Here is a 21,263-nt window from a genome sequence, read left to right on the forward strand (position 1 = left end):
GGGTGTCACCACGTTACAACATGTATACTGCATTTCACATGCTTAACTTGCATAGCTCACTAGGTGTAGGGAGATTTTTAATAACCTGTGTGATTCCCCTGTACAGCTTGCTTCGTACTTTCCGATCATATAAGTGGTGGACGGAAATATATGACTTACGATAACTGATAAGCGATGATGACATGGTAAAGATACACGATACAATGAAATTCCTATTATTTTTCAAAGAAAAAAATTATATGATCGTAAAGTAAGAGGCAAGCTGTAGAGGGGAATCAGACACGTTATTAAAAATGTCCCTAGACCTAGTAAGCTGTGCGAGTTAAATATGGTCTCTCGTGAACTGCAGTATAGTTAATCCGCAATGGGAATGTTGATTCCCGTTGAATATTGTTTACTTGAAATTATCAAATGGGTCACAGGTTGCCGACGCCTGAACTAGGATCTTCCTAGTAGAAGAAAAGTTTTTAATTTTACGTCGCCTCCGAAAAAGTTGAAATGTATTTAGTATCCTATTTAACAATTAAGTAGATTTTATTAATAGCTATGGAATACTGGTATAAATGAAATAGAAATTATTTTACACTTTTTAGTGCATTTCGAAATCGGATTTTTTTTTGTTAAAAATTATTTTATTGGACCTCTTGCATGGAAATCAAACAACCAATTCCGACTGGTTGTTGCACGATACGGCTACTGATGTATAATTTGCATTAAGAATTCCGTACATGTACTGTTGAAAAAACCTAATCAAACCATTTTTTAAATTTGGAAATCCTTCATCACCGTTATTAATACCAAATGACCATTTACAGACATTTCATAGTCAACGTTAATATTGACTCGCCTATTATTAAATGATATGTGTGGCAATAATTCGGTTACGGCTAAATAGTCTACATCAGGCATGTCAAACGCGCGGCCCGCCAATACATAGGTTGCGGCCCGCCGAGATTTTTAAAAAAATTTTATATATCAAGCTTTGACGCTTGAAGTTGGAAAGTTTGAACTTTTCGATTGACGCTGGCGCAAGGCGTCAAATGAAAAGCGGCGGCCGAAGCCGAACGGAGATAAAAACACAAGACGATCAGAAACATGATAGAACGCGAAGCGATCTAATCCGACACACGACACATGTTTGTATGGCAGTGTTTGCTCAATCGTTTGGAAATGATATTTTGAACTCTAAAGTGGATTTTGGTTTTTATTCATATTAAACTAAAAAGTTATTTAATAAAAATATAATCAAACTTCAAGAACAATGAGTAAGAAAAGATCAATTAAAGAGGAACATCGTAATTTTCAAGAAAAATGGAAACTGCAATATTTTTGTGTTCAAAACAAGAATAAAATATTATGCCTGATATGTAAAAACTCTATTTCAGTTGCTAAGGAATATAATTTTAAAAGGCTCTATGACACAAATCATAAAACAGACTATGATCAATACGTTGGAAAACTTCGTGAAGACAAATTGTCGGAATTGAAATCAATTCTTCAAAAACAACAAAGTGTATTCACTAAATCTGTTGGAGATAATACAGCTGCTGTAAAAGTTAGTTATATATTATCACATTTAATTGCAAGCAGATCGAAACCATTTACTGAAGGGGAATTTATTAGCGAATGCCTAATTAAAGCAGCGGCAGTATTATGTCCAGCACAAATAAAAAAATTTTAAAGTGTAAGTTTAAGTCGAAATACTGTAGCTAGCAGAGTTGATGAAATAGCCGAGAATTTGAGAAATCAGCATAATTCAACAATATCAACATTTCAAGCCTACTCTATTGCAATTGATGAAAGTACAGATATTCGAAATATCGCTCAGCTGGTCATTTTTATTCGCGAATGCGATGTTAATTTAAAAATAAGTGAAGAACTTTTGGAAATCATTCCCATACATAATACAACCACTGAAGCTGATATTTTTTATGCACTTATGGAAGTTTTGAAGAAGTATAAGTTACCATTGGAAAAATTGGTTTGTCTGCAACTGATGGTGCACTTACCATGACCGATATTACTAAAGGAGTTGTTGCAAGATTAAAAGAAACATGCAAACAGCATGGTAATAATAATTTTGAACATTTTCATTGTATTATTCACCAGCAAGTACTGTGCTCCAAAGTTTTAAATATCGGACATGTTTTAAAAATAGTCACCAAAATTATAAATTATATTCGAGCACGTGGACTTAATCATCGTCAGTTTGCTTCATTCCTGGAAGATATAGAATGTGAATACACCGATCTACCGTATTATACGGAAGTTCGATGGCTTTTGAGTCATAAAGTGTTAAAACGATTCTTCAAATTGCTGGACGAAATCATAATTTTCTTGGAAACAAAAAATTATGAATCTGCTGAATTAAAAGATGGACAATGGATAAAGGACCTGGCTTTCTCAGTTGATATTACAAGTCATCTTAATCAACTTAATCTTAAGCTTCAAGCCAAAAATCATGTTGTTACAACGTTATTTGATAATATTAACGCTTTCAAACAAAAATTATTACTTTGGCGAAAACAGATAGAAAAAGAAAACTTGTCTCACTTTGAAAGCTGTCAATATCTATTGCTTAAATCACCTAAAATAAAATTTACAGAATATGTTCACCAAATTAAATTGTTAGAGACGGAATTCGATCGAAGATTTTCTGATTTTAAAAGCTATGAACTACAATTTCGTCTTTTTACTTCACCTCTATCTATCGATATTGAAATTGTTGATAAAAACTTACAAATGGAATTAATTGAAATCCAATGTGATTCTTTGCTGAAGCAAAAATGTATGGAGGTTGGAATTCCAGATTTTTATACATATTTATCTGTAGATCGGTTTCCTAAAATGTTATCGTTTGTTACGCGTATACTGTGTTACGTCGCGAGCGAGATACGGCGCGCGACGTACTAAATAGAAAAAAAGAAAAATTAATAGGAGAAAATTAATGATGGTTGATACGCGGTTGAGAACGGTATTAGCGCTGCCACCAGTTCTAATCGCTCGTGACGATGTTGGATCACTCACGATTAGAACAATAAAAGAGTTGTTAAATAAATTAATAGATTAATTGAGAGATTAATCGGGTTCGTCAATACTCTAGTCCCATACGGGCTCCTCGTGTGAATTTGTAAGAAGATGGTAGGCGTGAAAATGAAGGAAAAGGAAGTGTTTCGAAACGTAAATGAATTAAAACAGGTTAGGTGTAACAAAATATAATTTCAGAAAAATAAACGTGACATTAAAGGTGGTTGGTTAACAGAAAATGCGAGCTGTTTGAAATATAAGAGAAAATAAATATATTATAAAGAAAAGTTTCAATTATATGAAATTGAAGCTATTGATTAAATGAAGTTTGATTAAATGATTCAATGATTCGAGCGACGATGTTCTGTGAAGAATTAAGCGCGAAAGAGAAAGAAAGAACGGTCCCAGAGGGTAAATTACCAGAGCCACGGTTTCGTGGGGCCGTCTTCTTTGCGTGTGAATCGGAATTTATTCAATAACGTTAATTTTCGATACCTTGAGTCTCTATACTGAACGGAACGATCTAGAGGGAAACTTTCCAGAATACACGGTTTCGTAGATCGCCCGTTTTGCCTCACCACGTCCAGATTCGTCGTATTGGATAAAAATGAAATGGACAACTTACCAAGATCGATGTAAAATAATATATGATAAGACTTTGATTTGTATGGTTAGTCGCTGGTGTTGTCTAGAAATCTGGAAGTCAAAGAAGAGGTGAGAAAACTGCCACTTGCACTACGCGTTCGCGATCGGCCTTTTATTTCGGTGTTACGGGACGATTAATTGCAAAACGAACACGAAAGTATTTCAAAATCGACGCGACGCGGAAAAAGAAAGAAAAATAATTAATATACGAACGATATAAAAACGAAACAGAAAAGATAGAAATTGAAAAGTGTGAAATGAATTTAACGTATCCGTATGAGTCCTTGTCACAAAACCGCAAACCGAAACACTCTCGACACTCTGCCTTGATGAGGACTTGCCGAGCAATCTAATTACGCGATTTTACTAACAACTCTATCTCTACGCGAACACGGGCTTCCCGTCACGCACCTTGCGATTTTTCGACGAAGAGTGATTTGCCTCAGTCAAGCGATCGTGTCTCAGGATTCGACCCGCGATCATGGGCCCAAAGTGGGGACATCATTTGGCAAATCAGGGTACGTGTCGGAGGGGAAATCCCGCGCGTATTGGGCTAGTTGGCCGCTCTTCCTAGTTCTCTCATCCCTTCTTGACTTTTCTTTCTACCTTCGTCTAAGGTTGTCCATTTCTTTCTACCCCTCTAACGCTACGGCGGTTTTCATGCGTCGCAATTCTAAAGTTTCTGGAATATTCGAAATCTATTACGACTTAATTTATTCGAATTTGCTAATTAAAGAGGCTTTTACAATGACGTTTCCGGCATCGAAAGAGGTCTTCGTTTTACTACAAATATTTGTTTTACTGTTTTGAATGACCATTAGTTGAATAATGTTAATTATTATTCATTCGTTAATTATTCTGTTAATCTCTTTGTTTAGCGGTTTACGCAAGATGCAACCGGTGTTTTATAATCGTCGACAAATTGCGGATACATGCGTGTCGCATTTAGTTAATATTCGTTCCGCGCTTATTAGTTATTAACGTTCTTGTTCGTATTTCGACGATTTACGTATATTCGAAACGTTCTACATTTAACGTTTAACGACGATGTTTATTGTCTCGATCGACCTTTTGTCTTGAACATTCGTGAACAATTTCGAACTACAGCGGTTGTCACGCAAACCCTCGCATTCCAATATCATTCAAACAGTTTCATTTCGTTCAATTCCAATCACTTTCGTTCTTAATTGCATTCATTCTTTGGTGGAAGGACCGGCTGACGCATACTTTGCAGGTATGAGAGGTACCTCGCTAATAGAATAGAAGAAAATTCTTCTTTATGTTGCACGGTTAAGTTGGGAAATTTCCAAGTGCGTCGCACTGCTTAACCGCGCGACGAAGGATGTTTATGATACCTCTCCCTAAACGGTTTCGACTTTCGAAGTTTTTGTCGCTGCGTAGTTTCGACTAGGCAATCATCCCAAGGAAAGGTTGACTCGTATTATTTGAAAGAACTAAATATAGCCTCCTTTGTGTACTTCGCCTGGGATTATCTCCAAGTGCTTCGCACTGGCGAGGTACACAAATTTGGTATATTGACGGTTAAGCTATTGAAACTAGTAAAAGAAAAAGAAAAGAAGAATTTTAATTTTAATCTCAAACTCCTTTCTGGTGTTCTCCGTGAGGAATCACTTCCAAGTGCACACGCACCCTACGGAAGAACACAAGATCGGAGGAGCGCGAGCAGGTAACGAGGAAAAGAAATAAATTAGTAAGGCCCTTCCTTGCGCCCTTCACGTAGAAAGTTTCCAAGTGCAGCGCACCCGATGAGGAACGTAAGGTCGGGTTTATGAAAATGAACCCGGACGTAACAACTGGCTATGTTCGGAAGCACTTATTTATGCGAGCAACTATTTTCTTTAATGAAAAATAACAAAAATTCAGAAAGGTCAAGAGTAACCGATCAACATTCATCATCAATTTTAAAAATTGCATCAGCTCAATATATTCAACCAAATTTTGATGACTTACTTTGTGAAAAACGATGTCAAATATCTTCTAAAAAGTAATATTAAACTGTGATTTTGTTTATTTCTTATTATAACTTTTATTTTTGTTTTTTATAAAAAATATAAAATATTTATAGTTTAAGTTTAAAAAATAACATGAAATATAAAATGTCTATGTATGTATTGTATATTGTATAATATACAATAAAATGTAAAATATTATTAGTTTAAAAAATGACATGAAATATAAAACGACTATGTATGTATAATATACAGGGTGTTCGACAACAGGTGTGCAAAATTTTAAGGGGTGATTCTAGGGATCAAAATAAGACGAAAATCAAGAATAACGAAATAGCGTTTGCGGCTTTGTTTTCCAGTCATTAGCGTTTAAAAATTCGAGTAAAAAGCCCCTGAAACCTGCAATCCACCCAGCACCGACGACTGAACGTCAGGTCAGCAGGGGTCGGTACAGTCATGACCAAGAATCGACGCCGAATGCTGCAGTACCGAGAAACAGAATAGCAGGATGTACATTTCTACTATTCAACGATTCTTGGTTATGATTGTACCTTCCCCTACTGACCTGACGTTCAGTCGTCGGTGCTGGGCGAATTGCAGGTTTTAGGCGCTTTTTACTCGAATTTTTAAACGTTAATTACTGGAAAACAAAGCCGCAAACGCTATTTCGTTATTCTTGATTTTCGTCTTATTTTGATCCCTAGAATCACCCCTTAAAATTTTGCCCACCTGTTGTCGAACACCCTGTACAATACATTGAGCTTGACACTGAGTCTAATAAATACATAATACATAATATAATCATTCTAAAAATCGTATTTTATTAATTTTTTGAACATTGAAAACATGCGGCCCCCAACTTAATACAAAATAATCATGTGGCCCGTAATATCATATGAGTTAGACATGCCTGATCTACAGTGATTTCGCTGGGGTCAGGATTATTTTGCGCTTCAATGCAATCACGATAATATTTATCACCCACTAAAACTACGTAATCGACATCACTAGTACCCCACGTACTAGGATCGAGCAAATTAAACGCAACACAAGCAACTGCAGCTATGCCAGTACATTGCTTACCGCGAAATTCGATACTGAAGCGATCGCTAGCTTGATGGCACGAGCCTCGTAAAATAGCTACATTCTGTCCAACATTCACAAATCTACTGTTTGATTCAGTATTTCTTTGTGCAACTTCCCTTTCGTTTGTTACAATACAAGGCTCTTCAACGACATCAGCTATTTCCAAAATGTTATTGGTAATATTAGAAGAACATGGCCGCACATCTTTGTATAAAGCATTATTTTGTAATAGCCATTGTAAAGCTACTCGAAGTTTGCCAACGTCTATTTGAAACTGTCGTTGTCGTTCCAAATTTTCGAGGCTTTCCACTACAATCATTACACCGGTTTGGTTTAATCTAACTGGAAGTTGCTCGGCTACTTCGAACACATCGCGGGCAAATAGGACTACCTGACCTTTGCACCAATCTTGACTGAAGCGATTCTGAATTTTCATGATTTTAAGAAACGGTACTATTCTGCACATTTGTTTTTCGATTTCCAATAAATCTGCTATCTCCTGAGGTACAGGCATTAGTTCCATTTCGTTCCAGAATGCCTGTGATGGAACTTTGTGTTTTTTAAGATGACGCAGGCAACGAGAACATGTTGTTATCTTCTCTGATTCCATTAGATTTGCAGGAATTAGACCAGACAAAGGCTGCGTGTGCAAAGCAGTAGTGGGGCTAGGCCGGTTCTAATTCATTTGCGTCAGCATTTTTTTTGCTGACTCAGCAGAAATTTGACACCATCAGCAGAAATATGATACTCCCCACCCCCACCCCCACCTTGAATTGAAATTTGACATCGTCGGGGGTGGGGGTGGGGGGTATCATATTTCTGCTGATGGTGTCAAATTTCTGCTGAGTCAGCAAAAAAATGGTGACGCAAGTGAATTAGAACCTGCCTAGCGCCCTTTTGACTTTGAACTATTTTTGGCGTCACCTATAACATCCCGCCTCACCCCCATGACCTTGAACTGAAATTTGACACCTATGAGCCCCACCCCGACCCCATGACCATGAATAACACCCCACCCGAATTTTTTCTACGTCTTGGAAATGAGGTTTTTGTAACACGTTTGTGAAAAAGAGAGTGTCATATGTAGTTTGATAATCAGAAGTGCATTGAAATTTGACACCTACGAGACCCCCACCTCATGACCTTGAGATAAAATCTATTTTTGGCGTCACCTATAACACCCAACCTCACCTTGAACTGAAATTTGACACCTATGAGACCCCCACCCCCTTGAACTATTTTTTCTTATCGGAAGACCACCACAAGACTCCCTCCCGCCTTAAACGGAATTTTTTCTACGTCTTGGAAATGAGGTTTTTTGTTGACGCTGCAATATTGAACTGTAATTAAACACCATCATCAATGACATTCCCATAACCTTCAACTATTTTTGCAGTTTTTATGTTGACGCAGTAAATCTGACACTGCAATTCGTGTATGTGTGGGTGCTATCATCATTAGCACAGATTGAACCTTTTTCTCTATGTATGAGATCGAGGCTTTAATAAAAATGGGAGAAAATCGGCGATGTGTGTCATATGTAGTTGGATAATCAGAAGTGTATGAATACTTAACGCGTTTGTGAAAAAGAGAGTGTCATATGTAGTTTGATAATCAGAAGTGCATGAATACTTAACGCGTTTGTGAAAAAGAGAAATGGAGACCACGTTACTGCGAGAACTCGAACGCATTGCCGAATTATTGGTGCAACGGGTAATGAACATCAATACCGAAGATGAGCGTTGTGAGTGCTTGATGCAATGTGACCAATGCATTGAATTGATAGACGATCGATTACAAATGGGAGGCGATTTATCAGTCGAAGGACGGCGAGATATAGAAGCACACAAAGAAAGAATCGGCGCCTTGCGTAGAACATTGCATCGTAACAATGATCATCCTAGTGGTCAAAAGGCAATATTACTGAACGAACTTGCATGTATAGAACAACTTTTACCCCGACGTATTGCGACCATAAGTAGTAACGACGACCGAGACGCATGTCTGGCGCAATGCAATCAATGCATTGATTTAATGATAGGACTCGAAAAGGGCTTATCAACTGGTTTGAAAAATAGTTTAACAGCCAGGATAGCGAGATTTAAATCGTTAAGAGCAGAATTACACAGATCTGTAAAAATAGGTGAAGGTCAAGGGAGAACAGGTGCTGAATCACACGCATCATCATCATCTCTTATCTGGGAAGACGTAGAATCAGCTTTCTATAACCGGATAACTACTGGAATTATAATCAACACCGAGAATATTGACCCACGAAACTTTTTGGAAGATGCTAGAAAAATAGTATTCCAACGTCTAGCGGAAGTTTTCCAAAATCATTCATGCATAAAAGTGAATACGGTATTCTATGGGGAGTTTACTGTTAATAATAAAAGCGATGTGAAAAATTTGATTGCGAAAAATAAGCAATTATTTTCTACATCGAACTTGAACGATTGGTATGACAAATACGTTGTGAATTCAACCTTAACACTGCTGGAAGAATTTCAGGAACGGGACAGCGGTTGGGCGTTATCGAAAATTCGGCATTTGATGTTAAATATCAATAAATGCAATCCGATGCACGCTGGTTGTTACACCGACATAGCAAAAACAATTAAGGACAAAAGAGCGGTAGTAAATGTGGCAGTTGACGATGATACAAGTTTTGTCAGATCAATAGTTGCAGCATTATATCCCCTCCATGTGAATGCACATCGACCATCATCATATCCCAACTACAACACCGTTTTAAATTTGGATGGCATCGCATTTCCAGTAACGTTTAATCAAATACCAAAATTAGAGCGTCAAAACGATGTTTCGATAAACGTTTATTTCTGGGACTTGAATATGAAAAAGTGTGTTCCGCTCCAACTTACCACCAACAAAAGATTTCGTCACGTTAACCTGCTGATGCTTGAAACCCCCAACCATAATGTGCATCACTTTGTATGGATTAAAAGTCTGTCCCGGCTTGTTTCAAGCCAGCTCAGTAAAAAGGAACATAAAACTTATATTTGTGACAGGTTTGTATCACAACATTAAGATATATTTCAGTGTATACGTTTTTTTTTTTGTACTAATGCAGCTACTTTGTTTATATGCAGATGTCTTCACTACTTTTGTGCGGAAGAAAAGTTATTGAAACATACGAAGGATTGCGCGAAGATGAACGACTGTGCAATCATTCTATCGTCAAATGAGGATAAATGAATAAAGTTTGATAATTTTTGTCACCGAGAACGTCATCCATTCATCGTGTACGCCGATTTCGAATGCTTGCTTAAGAAGGTTATCGGCAGCATCAATCAAGGACACTGCAATGCATACCAGCAGCACGAAGCATACAGTGTGGGATATTATTTTCACTGTTCGTACAACGCATCGGTGTGTGAGTATCGCACGTATCGGGGTCCTGACTGTGCTGCATGGTTCGTGAATGAACTTGAGAACCTTGTAAGAAAAATTGCACCATTATTTAATACGATTGTGCCCATGACAAATTTGACGGGTGATGAAAGAGAAAATTATATGAATGCAACGCATTGTTATATTTGCGAAAAACCGTTCGACATCGACAAAACAAAAGTTCGAGATCATTGCCATTTCACTGGTCGTTACCGAGGACCTGCTCATCAGGGATGTAATTTTAATTATAAAAATAAACGTTTTATACCGATAGTATTTCATAACTTATCGGGATACGATGCACATTTTGTAATAAAAGAATTAGTAACGATTATCGAAAGTTCAACATCAGTATTGCCAATTACAAAAGAAAAATATATTTCATTTTCAACGATTGTGAAACGTTACAAAATTTCGCTTTGATTTATAGGTTCATTCAAATTTTTAAGTGCAAGTTTAGATAAATTGAGTTCGTATTTAGAGAAAGACGATATGATGATTTTACGATCGCAATTTAATTTTTTGGATGAAATAAAATTTGATTTGCTAACACGAAAAGGCATCTTTCCATACGATTATGTTACCGACTATATGAAACTAAATGAGACAACATTGCCGACATGTGAGAAATTTTATAATCAACTAAGCGACTGTGCAGTTTCACAGCAGGATTATGACCACGCGATAAAAGTCTGGCGCAGTTTTAATATAAAAACACTTGGCGAATATAGCGATTTATATTTAAAAACAGACGTTTTATTATTGGCCGACATTTTTGAAAATTTTCGAAGCAGCTGTTTGAGAAGTTACAAATTGGATCCTGCATATTACTATACTTTACCCGGTTTTACGTGGGATGCAATGCTGAAGCACACGCGTATCGAATTAGAATTATTGACAGATATCGATATGCTACTTTTTTCTAATCGATACGCAAAGGCCAATAATAAATACATGGATTCGTACAATTCCGAAGAACCATCGCGATATTCAGTTTATTTCGACATTAATAATTTGTATGGATGGGCAATGTCGCAGTATCTACCTTACGGCGAGTTTAAGTGGTTAGACGATAATGAAATTCAAACTTTTAACATTCATGCTGTTGGAATAGGAATTTTATGTTTTTAATTAGTTCACGGCTTAGGCAGCAATTGAATTGTAGACTTTATTTATATTTATAATAATGCTATTTATTTGTATTATGTTTAATAAAATGTATATTTATTCTTTCTCTCCTCTAAACCTGCACAACGACTGTACCGAATACTGCGCATCTAGCTAGGAGACTGCATGTCTCTCGCTTTCTTTTGTTTCTTGAGGACGTCATATGACGCGTCGAACTATTAGAGGAGCGCCACGGGTGTTAACCATGTTGAAATATTCACCTATTACAACACATGCGATATCCGAAAATTCGGATATTGGATACATTTTGGAAGTCGATTTGAAATTTCCGCTAGAATTACACGATAAGCATGCAGATTTACCTTTTTGTCCAATACGCGAGAAGCCTCCTAATGCCAAACATGAGAAACTACTCACTACAGTTCAGGATAAGCAACGTTACATCATCCATTACCGCAATCTTCAACAATGCCTAAATCATGGCTTAAAAGTTTCTGTAATTCATCGCGTTTTAGAATTTAAACAATCTCCATGGCTTCGCGAATACATTAATTTAAACACGCAACTTAGAACTGTAGCTAAAAATGATTTTGAAAAGAATTTATTTAAATTAATGAATAATGCAGTCTTTGGGAAAACTATGGAGAACGTTAGAAATCATGTAGACGTTAAATTAGTTACAAAATGGCAAGGTAGATACGGGGCCGAGGCCCTGATATCAAAACCAAATTTTCATAGCAGATCAATATTTTCGGAACATTTGGTCGCAATAGAGATGCGAAAGTTGGAAATTAAATTTACAAAACCTATTTATGTTGGCATGTGTATTCTGGATATATCAAAAACATGTTTGTACGAATTCCATCATGATTATGTTTGGCCGAAATTTAAACATCTTTGTAAAATATTATACACAGACACAGACAGTCTTATATACGAACTGGAATGTGATGACATATACGATGTAATGAAACGCGATATACATCGATTTGACACGAGTGACTATACCGAGGACAATGTTTACAGTATGCCGCGAGTAAATAAAAAAGTACCAGGGATTAATGAAGGATGAAAATAATGGGTGTATAATGACTGAGTTTGTCGGACTTCGGTCGAAAATGTATGCTTTGCGCGTAGAGGGCAAACGGGACACGAAAAAAGTGAAGAGTGTCAAAAGTAACATAATTAGGAAAACTATTTCCTTCGATGATTATATACGTTGCTTGTATGATCGTTTAGAAGTGCATCGTGAACAGAGATGTATTCGTTCAAAATTGCACAATGTATATTCTATATGTGAAGAAAAGAAGGTGCTTAGTGCTTACGATGATAAACGATTCATAATTCCACAATCCACAAGAACATTGCCTTAGGGGCATTATAAAATAAATAATTATTCGTAAAAACATAATTTATTCTTTGCTCCACGAGTAAAATATTATTAATTTCCAAGTATCTTTATAAGCCTGTAGGGTTTCGAGCTCATGCAAACCTTGCAATTTTATGAGAGAGAGACCGGAGTTCTTACTCATCTCAGGTCTTAGAGTTTGGAGGGAGATGTTTTCTCAACTAACTCGCACGTGATCACCGACCTAGTACTTGGCCGGAGCTGCAATCTTTATGTTAGAATATACGGACGATAAGAGTTTGTCCGCGTGTTCCGGTGTTACGTCGACGGGACGCATTCTAATCGTACGATGCCTTCTATTGTTATAATCTGAGACCAGCGTCGGTAAGACGGTTGTCCACGTTGAAAAATTGTCGATGTAGGACTAATCGTCGCTATGCTCCTGGCAAACCTGGTGGGGGCTTGGTGGTATATAAACTGGTCGGTTAGGTGTTGCGATTACTTTAAAAGAAACTTTGTCGTTTAATAATATGGATCTATCACTATTCAAGGAAGACGTATCCCGATCTTGGGTGAGTAGTCCTGACATCATTCTTTTTTCTTTTTTTGTTTTTGATTTATTATTCCGTTTTCTTGTGATGCCCTTTTTCAGCGTGAAGATGGTACTCACGCGGTTTACCCGGGGCACGTTAATGTCGCATACCGGAAGGCCGTCCAGTGGTACCGGGCCTATTTTCGGCGTACCCTCCGGGAAGTATGGGAGTGGGACGAGGATAATATCTTGGACCTTGCGCCTCTATTTCGAGAGGAGAGTTAAATTGTTTTCTTTTTATGGAACAAAACTTGTATAAAAATAAATCATATATATTTTCTTCTTCTATGTGGTGCGTGTTTTTATTTTTATTTTTTTTCTTAAGCCTTCTGATCCCGTTCTTTAGTTTTAGTAGTACAGGATTGTTTTGGTTTTTGAAGCCGGGGTTCGTTGTTCCGTTTTGTTGTGCTTCTGGTAGCTCTGCTATCTGTAGATCTGAGGGCCACGTTGTTGGGGTGGCGGTCGGTCGGTTCTGCATTTCGATGTCTTCTGGCGTGAACTGGCGACGTTTGGGTTGGTTGTCATTTCTGGCTCGTTTTTTGTAGTGGATCTTGTCGTTGTCAACGATACTCCATTTTTTATCATAATTGTTATTCCAACGTTTTTACAACGATCAATCTCCACGATAGATGAGGGCCCTATTTGGGGAGATATTGATGTGTACCACCATGTCTACCATACACGGAAAAATCTTCTTCTCACGATCGGTACAGAGTAATTGAATGTATTTAGCTGCCAACAGCCCCAAATTTTCCGTGAAATGGCTACGTATGTTTTCGCTAGTGTAACATCCCGCAGGAAGAAGAATAAATAAAAAGCCATCATTATTAATTATTAAAATATATATATTTATTTTTTTTTAGTTTTTATACAATCAAAGTTATAACACTTCGTTTTTTTATTATTATTGTATTAACACGATTCAGATTGACAATTATATTCATATTTAACAAATAGGAAAAGAATGTTGTATTTAATTATATTTATACTTAACAAAATTTATACTCAAAAATATACATCGATAATTACCGCGTCGATAAAAGATCGACGTAGGACACATAGATAGAGGAATAACACGTAGAAAGAGATAGGAATAGAGCGCAGAGTAAAGAAAGATAGCACTACGCATAGACAGAAACAGCGATACGCGCGGAGTCACGTACACTCCGGTCAAAGTCCAAACACTTCCGGTATCGAAAACGCGTGTAGAAAAAACTGCTACGCAAGCAAATCTCGGGTATAAATACGAGCGTGCCGCGAGGAGCTATTTCACTTCGATTCTGATCGTAGTCCGACACGGATCTATGATACGATTACTACATAGGTTTCCAGTAGCTTAGATTCTTTTGTCGGCGAGGCGGCAAAGGTTCCGCGTCAGACCCGGAGCGCTCGACCACCGGTTCGCAGCGGTTCTCATATGTGTCAGGTTCGCTACCAAGCTTAACGAGCGAGCGAAAGCCGAAGCTCCTTGGATGCGGCCTATTAGTACACTGGCTCTTGAGCGACGATACCATCCTGCAGTGTTCGCAACCAAGCTTAACGAGCGAGCGAAAGCAGAAGCTCCTTGGATGCGGCCTATCAGTGACGGCTAAGTTGCTCAGAAATCATACTGCGGCCGAACGGGCTAGCTCCTACAGTGTCGGAACGGATCCACGCCAACTCCCCGACAATCGAACAATTTATTTGAATAATTTTATTTTTTTGTTATAAACTCAAGTTATAGATTTAGAATTTTTATAATCGTATCTAGAGACGCGTTCACTAATCAATTAAATTTTTTCTTTGTATTTTATTTTAGGTCAAACTATTTTGTTATTTTTCTTTGTAATTTTTTATACAGGGCGCACTCACTGTACTTAACTAATATAATTATTTTCCTTTTGTATTTCAAGAACAGGGCGCAACATTTGTACACTGATTACATTAATTCTTTATATTATTTTCATTACTTACATTTTCATATAACTCAGATAATTACTTACCTTTTCTTATATATATACATATTATAACCAAACACAACACAACTTTCTTGAATAAACTCATTACGATTTTTGAGAAAAGAATTAACGTTGGATTTCACTCCTTTACCGCGCACCACCCGAACCTATGATCCCTTCATTATTTTGTTATTTACGAGTCGCCTTCTCATAGGGAACCGCTCTCCCTACGCAGTCGGTGCAGTAGCGTACTCGCGATAATAATTCCGGGACGTTACACTAGGCTTGTCCGAAATTCGCTGCATAGAAACATTAAGATTCTCGTCGCTGTCGCCGTACGTTTCAACGGCATGTATCGATTCTTCACGATGAAAATCGGGACGATCTTTCGTCACATCCACCGTCTGTTCGCTCGAAGATGTACCAGGGTCGGAATAAATGCGTGCTCTTGCAGTTTGTGCGCTTTGAGGGTTAAGAAACGGAGTTGACGTCAATTTTTGCGGTTCTTTAATATTAAAAATTGGGAATGTCGACTCGGATTTTATATCGATCGTGTCTGAATGTGGCGATTCCGCTGACATATTCTCGATAATTCGTTCCAGCGGTTCTACCACGGGTCTCAATCGTTTTTCGATGACTAACGACTCGTCGATGCTGCTCGATTTGAGAGCTCTGCGTTTTTGCGTATAGCATTGCTATAGTAATATGATCCGAACCGTTATATCGGTGTGACTAATACTAATTGAACGATAAAACTTTTTTATTTTTAACTTTTTCTTAATGAAACTTTTACTAACGCATTTGTGAGATTTTTCTGATTAAAATGACATCAAACACGATATAGTTTGAATTATATTTATAAACAATAGTAATAGAATAAACAACATAGAATTGACACCACGACTGAATATAAATGATGTGTACGGACGCAGAATCGGCATGTCGGCTGAATACAAAAGATGTGTACGGACTCAGAATCGACACCTCGCTTGGATAAATGCAACATTTAAATGCCCAGAATCGGCACCTCACCTGGATAAATGAAACCTTTGAAACCAGAGCCGATACCGCGGCTGGTTTTGATTTCGAACTCTCTTGCTTTTCGCCAACTTTTAACATCAATTTTAGCAAGCAATTATAATTCAAACTATCGTGTTTGTATCATTTTAATCATATTTCACCAATAAGCTAGTAAAAGTTTCAGTAAAAAAAAGTCAAAAACAAAAATGTTTTATACTTGAATTAGTATTAGTCACACCGATACGTTTCGGCTCTTTCCTTTGATCATTGTGCCTCTCTCTTTTTCCTCACTGTCTGTCTCTTTCTACCTTCACGCTTGACTGGCGTCGTGTGTAACCCGAGATTCGACACCTCGCTTGGATAAATGCAACCACTGGGTCCCAATCTCGGTTGCATTTATCCAGGCTTTACTGTAGTGCGGAATATTACATGTTTTTCATTTGTGTTCAATGCAATAGTAACGTGATAGTGAATAAAAATGTTTATTTCGAAGTCGGATTTGTGTTTTGTTAAAAATTATTTTATTTCACCCTTTTTAGTGGAACCAGTAGTATTTGTAGGATAGTGTAAGGTGATTTTGGGCTTCTATCTCTTAGGTAATAACCATAAATCGAAAAAAAAAGACCGAATTTAAATGGTTAATAAACAACAAATTTTATAAATTTTTGCGATCATCGCGGATATACAGGGTGTCACGCGACTACCTCGACAGCCGAAGAGGGATGATTGCTAAGGTGATTATAAACAACTTTTTCCTTTGCCAAAATGTTGGTTCGTTTTCGAGTTATTAACAAAAAACACCGACCAATCCGAGTGCGTACAGCGCGCGTGCTCAGCGACTGCTGTGTCGAACGAACGGCTCGCAATCTGTTGGCATAGCACAATAAGAAAACTGAACTGGTAGAACAGTTTTAGTCGTTTAAAATAAATACGGAACCTAATCTCTTTTTTTACTATTTGCAAATTTATTTTGATATCCAAAACGTTTATTCGTTTTTCTCATTTTTTTTTCAAAAGTGACTACCAAGTATTTTTCTAAACTCCTATCGTACAACAAATAAAAGTGTTGGATCAATTCGATTTATTCATTCTACATGAACAACGATTCATTACTTTATTCGTTGTTCATGAGCAATCAATAATTCGATACTATTATTCTTTTCTTTTTTTTATACACTATTCGATACAACTTTTGCCCTATTATACCGACGTGGTGCCGATGCACTTGATCACGACCACGGCTTGAACGCAGAGCATACCCAACACTCTCGTGGTTCGGCCCGCGCTAAAGGCGCGCTCTGATTGGCCAGTGTTTTTCGTTAATAACTCGAAAACGAAGCCTTAAACAACATTTTGGCAAAGGAAAAAGTTGTTTACCATGACCTTTGCAATCATTCCTCTTCGGCTCTACCCCAGTTCTGGGACACCATGTATGTATAGGAAAAAGTTCGAAATGTTGATTTCTACAACATATTTAATAAAAATCATCGAAATTGGAGGTGCCGTCCGTAATCTAAATAATAACCACATTTTTTATTTTAAGTCTTTCTATGATGTATTCGCAAATTTAGTTCTTTTAGAGCGACTATTCGACTAACATGATAGATGAAAAATGTCACACAATAACATAATTTGGTGTCAAAAGACATAATAAACAAAAAACTGATTCATTGACAAAACTTATTGCTTACTGGAATGTGTAAAACTCAGTTCACCTAAGCGGTTATTGTTGCTCATCCACGACTTCCATACATACACAATGTGCCCCATATTCTCATTTAAAATAAGGTAACACAATAGAAATCCAATTATCATGCCATTGATCTTCTTTAAATTTATGCAGTTCTTTCCGAAATTTTTTATCCAATTTCTGTTGAGCATCATTATGAGGGAAATTTTCAAACCATGTTCTTAATTGTTGTGTTAATTCTTTATAACTTGAAAAAATCATTCCATTCTGTTCATGATTAACAAGTTCTGATAAGCTGAAAAACAAAAATCATATACATATAAATAAAAGGTGAACTTGTCGAAATGGCGTTTTTAACATGCCGTAAAATTTAACATTTTAAGCAACGTTTGTTCTCTAATGCTGGGGCCATATCTGCGTTAATGTCCAACGACCATAAACGCGCCATGTGAGAAAAAATTACCCACTAGATTTTACAAGTCGTAGAAAAATAGACATTATTATAACATTCAACTTTTACATCAATAGCTTTTTCCTATCTCTTACCAAATTCAAGATATAACCCGTCCCAATTGCGTGATGCACCCTGTATTTTCAGAAAGCTATAGTAATTTTGTTTTTTGAAACTAATAAAAAATACAGGGAAGTATTAGTCAATACTCTAAGTGATTGCAAATAATTTAAATAAATAAATATTTCACATACAACTTATGTAAATAATTACAGAATTATTGCAAAGAGGAGATATAATCTTCTCTTGTTACATATACCTCCTCTTTGAGCGAGGTTTGCATCAGTCAAAATTTACCGAAAAGGGACAATCAACATTCAGAACGAGAGGACAGCACGAACGCAGTGCATCTCACTCAGCATTCAAATGTATTCGTCAGAATACTTGCGGCGGTTTTGCCTTTATTGCTTGTCCTCGCAGGTACAGTTCGAATGACATGACCAAGTTAACGCTTGATTTTGGCTACAATTCCAAATCGGCAGCATTCTTAGTTAGACGCCACCTTATAACTACTAGCGGAACTAAAATTGTCACATAATTTGCTCTGTATTATCCACAAAATGGCGGAATTCGTATGTGGGAATGTAGTCACGAAATTACGTTTTTCGTCCTTTTATGAGAAGATTTTGAGCTGAATAAGGGTTCATTCGAAAGAGGAAGGTTCAATGCAGCGCGCTCTGATCATCGTATAAGTCACAAAACTCTTTTAGTGATCGAAAAATACTTGGATTCTGCGAGTGTATTTTATCATATTTTTGCTCTACTTTGGACCCTTACATTACTAAATATTAACATAATCTCGTTGAATCATAACCAGAGCGCGCTGCACTGAACCTTCCTCTTTCGAATCAGCCCTCGCCCAGCCTCAAATCTTCTCATATAAGGACGAAAAACGTCATTTCCCAAATCCCTTTTTAAGCCTTATTTTGCGGATAATATCCCAATTTGTTGGTAACCTTACTGCACTACCCGTGTCTATCCCCTTAAAATGTATAATTTTACAAAATTCAAAAATCGTCAAAATCACTGAGGGAATGCTTTTACTACAAATTCGCCCGATATTTGTTTGCGAATGTTTCGAAAATTCAGCAAGTCTAACATTATAGATTAGAGGAAAAAAGTTACCCGAAATGTCGAATTTTACAACATATTAAAAGAAATATCGAAATCGGATGGGAAGCGCTTCTTCTACAGTTTACAAAAATTTGAATGAAATTGGTGAGTTAAACATCATATTTCGATATCATACTTGATGTGGTTTTACTTCGCTTACCATTCAAAATTATACGAACACACTGGAAGTTCACATCCGAACATATCAACAACTTTCATTGGTAAGTCCAAACCACTAGACGATGTGTGAAGACAAATACCTAAATCTGCACTAGCTGTACATAAAAGTTTTCTTTCTTATATACGAAAATACATAAAAAATCAATACAAGCATCATATCATTGTTTAGTACCCAGCATTTTAGGATAATCTTCATTTTCCAACCATGGCGTTATAACTGTAACGTGTTTCCAATTTTTCAATTCTATTATACTTTTATAAAATTCTTTTAATGGACCTTTACCAGTTATTGCACAAATTAAATCAGGTAGATTACAAATACCTTGCACAATCATGTTTTCATATTCTGTAAAATAAAAATATTTAAATTATAATAACAAATATGTTATTATATAACAAATTACCTTCCAATGCATTTAATAATATTGAAAAATCTTCATCTTCAGTCCAACTTGTGCTTGACACGATAAAACCAGATCTTTTAGAAGATAACTGTATTTCATTTTTTGTACATTCTGTAAATATAGTTGTATTTTCCTTTTGACCTTTAAATACATTATATTTTTTGCTTAGTTTCATTAAAAACATATGTTTTTCTTTTAACGATATCGGATGAAATTCATTTGTTGGACGATCATATAATACTTCCGCTCTAAAAAAATTAAATACTGATTAACATAAGTAAAATCAAAAAATTAAATTTAGATATATGTACTTGATTTTCCAATTTAGTTGTAAATCTTTTCTCATTGCCTGAGAAACACAGAAATTGTCATGTGCTTTCGAACCACAATACATTTCAATAGTTTTTGCAAACTTTACAAGCAAATGATCATTTGTTAAACTAAGTCCCATAAGAGTAAATGCATAATTATGCCAATCAATAGTGAAATGTGAATCCACAATGATACAGTACAACCAACAAATTGGGATTGTTGGTATTGCAGGTGGATTTTGCACCAGCATATGAGTTGGTATATGTTTGTAAAATAAAATCCATAACAGATTAAAACTTTGCCATAATGTTTTTATAACATAGCACAAAAAGAGTGACAATTCTGAAATATTAAAAATTATTTCTTTGAATCTGTTTTCAAATAACTAGTACTACAATGATTTTCTTACAGAGTGCAATTATTAAATGAAATATATTTAACAAAAAAATTTATTTTAAATAAATGTAGATTTATAAATTTACAACAAAACTAAAGACATACTGTTTTCTAGGCTGGGAGGTGATGAAAGATAGTAAATGCGTATTTGAGGATTTTCTCTAATTTCTTTTAGTGGTAGTGCACCAGGATAACCTATAAAATCTACCGTAAAACCTTCTTTTACAAATGATGTTACATGATATTGCATTCTAGGACTTCTACCTAAGTCTCCAAGAACAAGAACGCAAACATTTTTACGTTTTCTCAATATTTTTATACATAATTTTCTAATTATGTACAAGATTAACAAAAGTGCACAAACTAAATAAATTCTCAACATGGTAAAATACGTATATAATTGCTCAGGCTCTTCAAACTTTACTCTTGTTAATTTAATGTGTTGCGTTTCCTCCTTGCGGTGTAGGGAAATTCAGGGATTTCTGAGCCGTGA

At 36.3% G+C, this 21,263-nt stretch overlaps 2 protein-coding genes across 2 annotated transcripts; one reads left to right on the forward strand and one right to left on the reverse strand.

Annotated features, from left to right (window-relative positions):
• Window positions 1-1,261: 1,261 nt before the first annotated feature.
• On the forward strand, window positions 1,262-10,587 carry LOC143305441 (uncharacterized). Its single transcript, XM_076689108.1, is given in 5 exon segments — window positions 1,262-1,265; window positions 1,386-1,555; window positions 9,240-9,757; window positions 9,839-10,319; window positions 10,570-10,587. Coding segments are annotated over 5 exon segments (1,191 nt in total).
• A 6,515-nt stretch (window positions 10,588-17,102) lies between these two features.
• LOC117611153 (ALG1, chitobiosyldiphosphodolichol beta-mannosyltransferase) lies at window positions 17,103-21,263 on the reverse strand. Its single transcript, XM_034339085.2, has 6 exons — window positions 20,876-21,263; window positions 20,374-20,716; window positions 20,063-20,310; window positions 19,831-20,004; window positions 19,639-19,753; window positions 17,103-18,149 (listed from the first exon to the last, which is right to left on the reverse strand). The coding sequence occupies exons 1-6, from the start codon at window positions 21,150-21,152 to the stop codon at window positions 17,939-17,941; spliced, it is 1,368 nt and encodes a 455-aa protein (XP_034194976.2). The 5' UTR covers window positions 21,153-21,263; the 3' UTR covers window positions 17,103-17,938.

The sequence above is a fragment of the Osmia lignaria genome, chromosome 7 (assembly GCF_051020975.1).
Source record: "Osmia lignaria lignaria isolate PbOS001 chromosome 7, iyOsmLign1, whole genome shotgun sequence".
Classification (NCBI taxonomy): domain Eukaryota; kingdom Metazoa; phylum Arthropoda; class Insecta; order Hymenoptera; family Megachilidae; genus Osmia; species Osmia lignaria.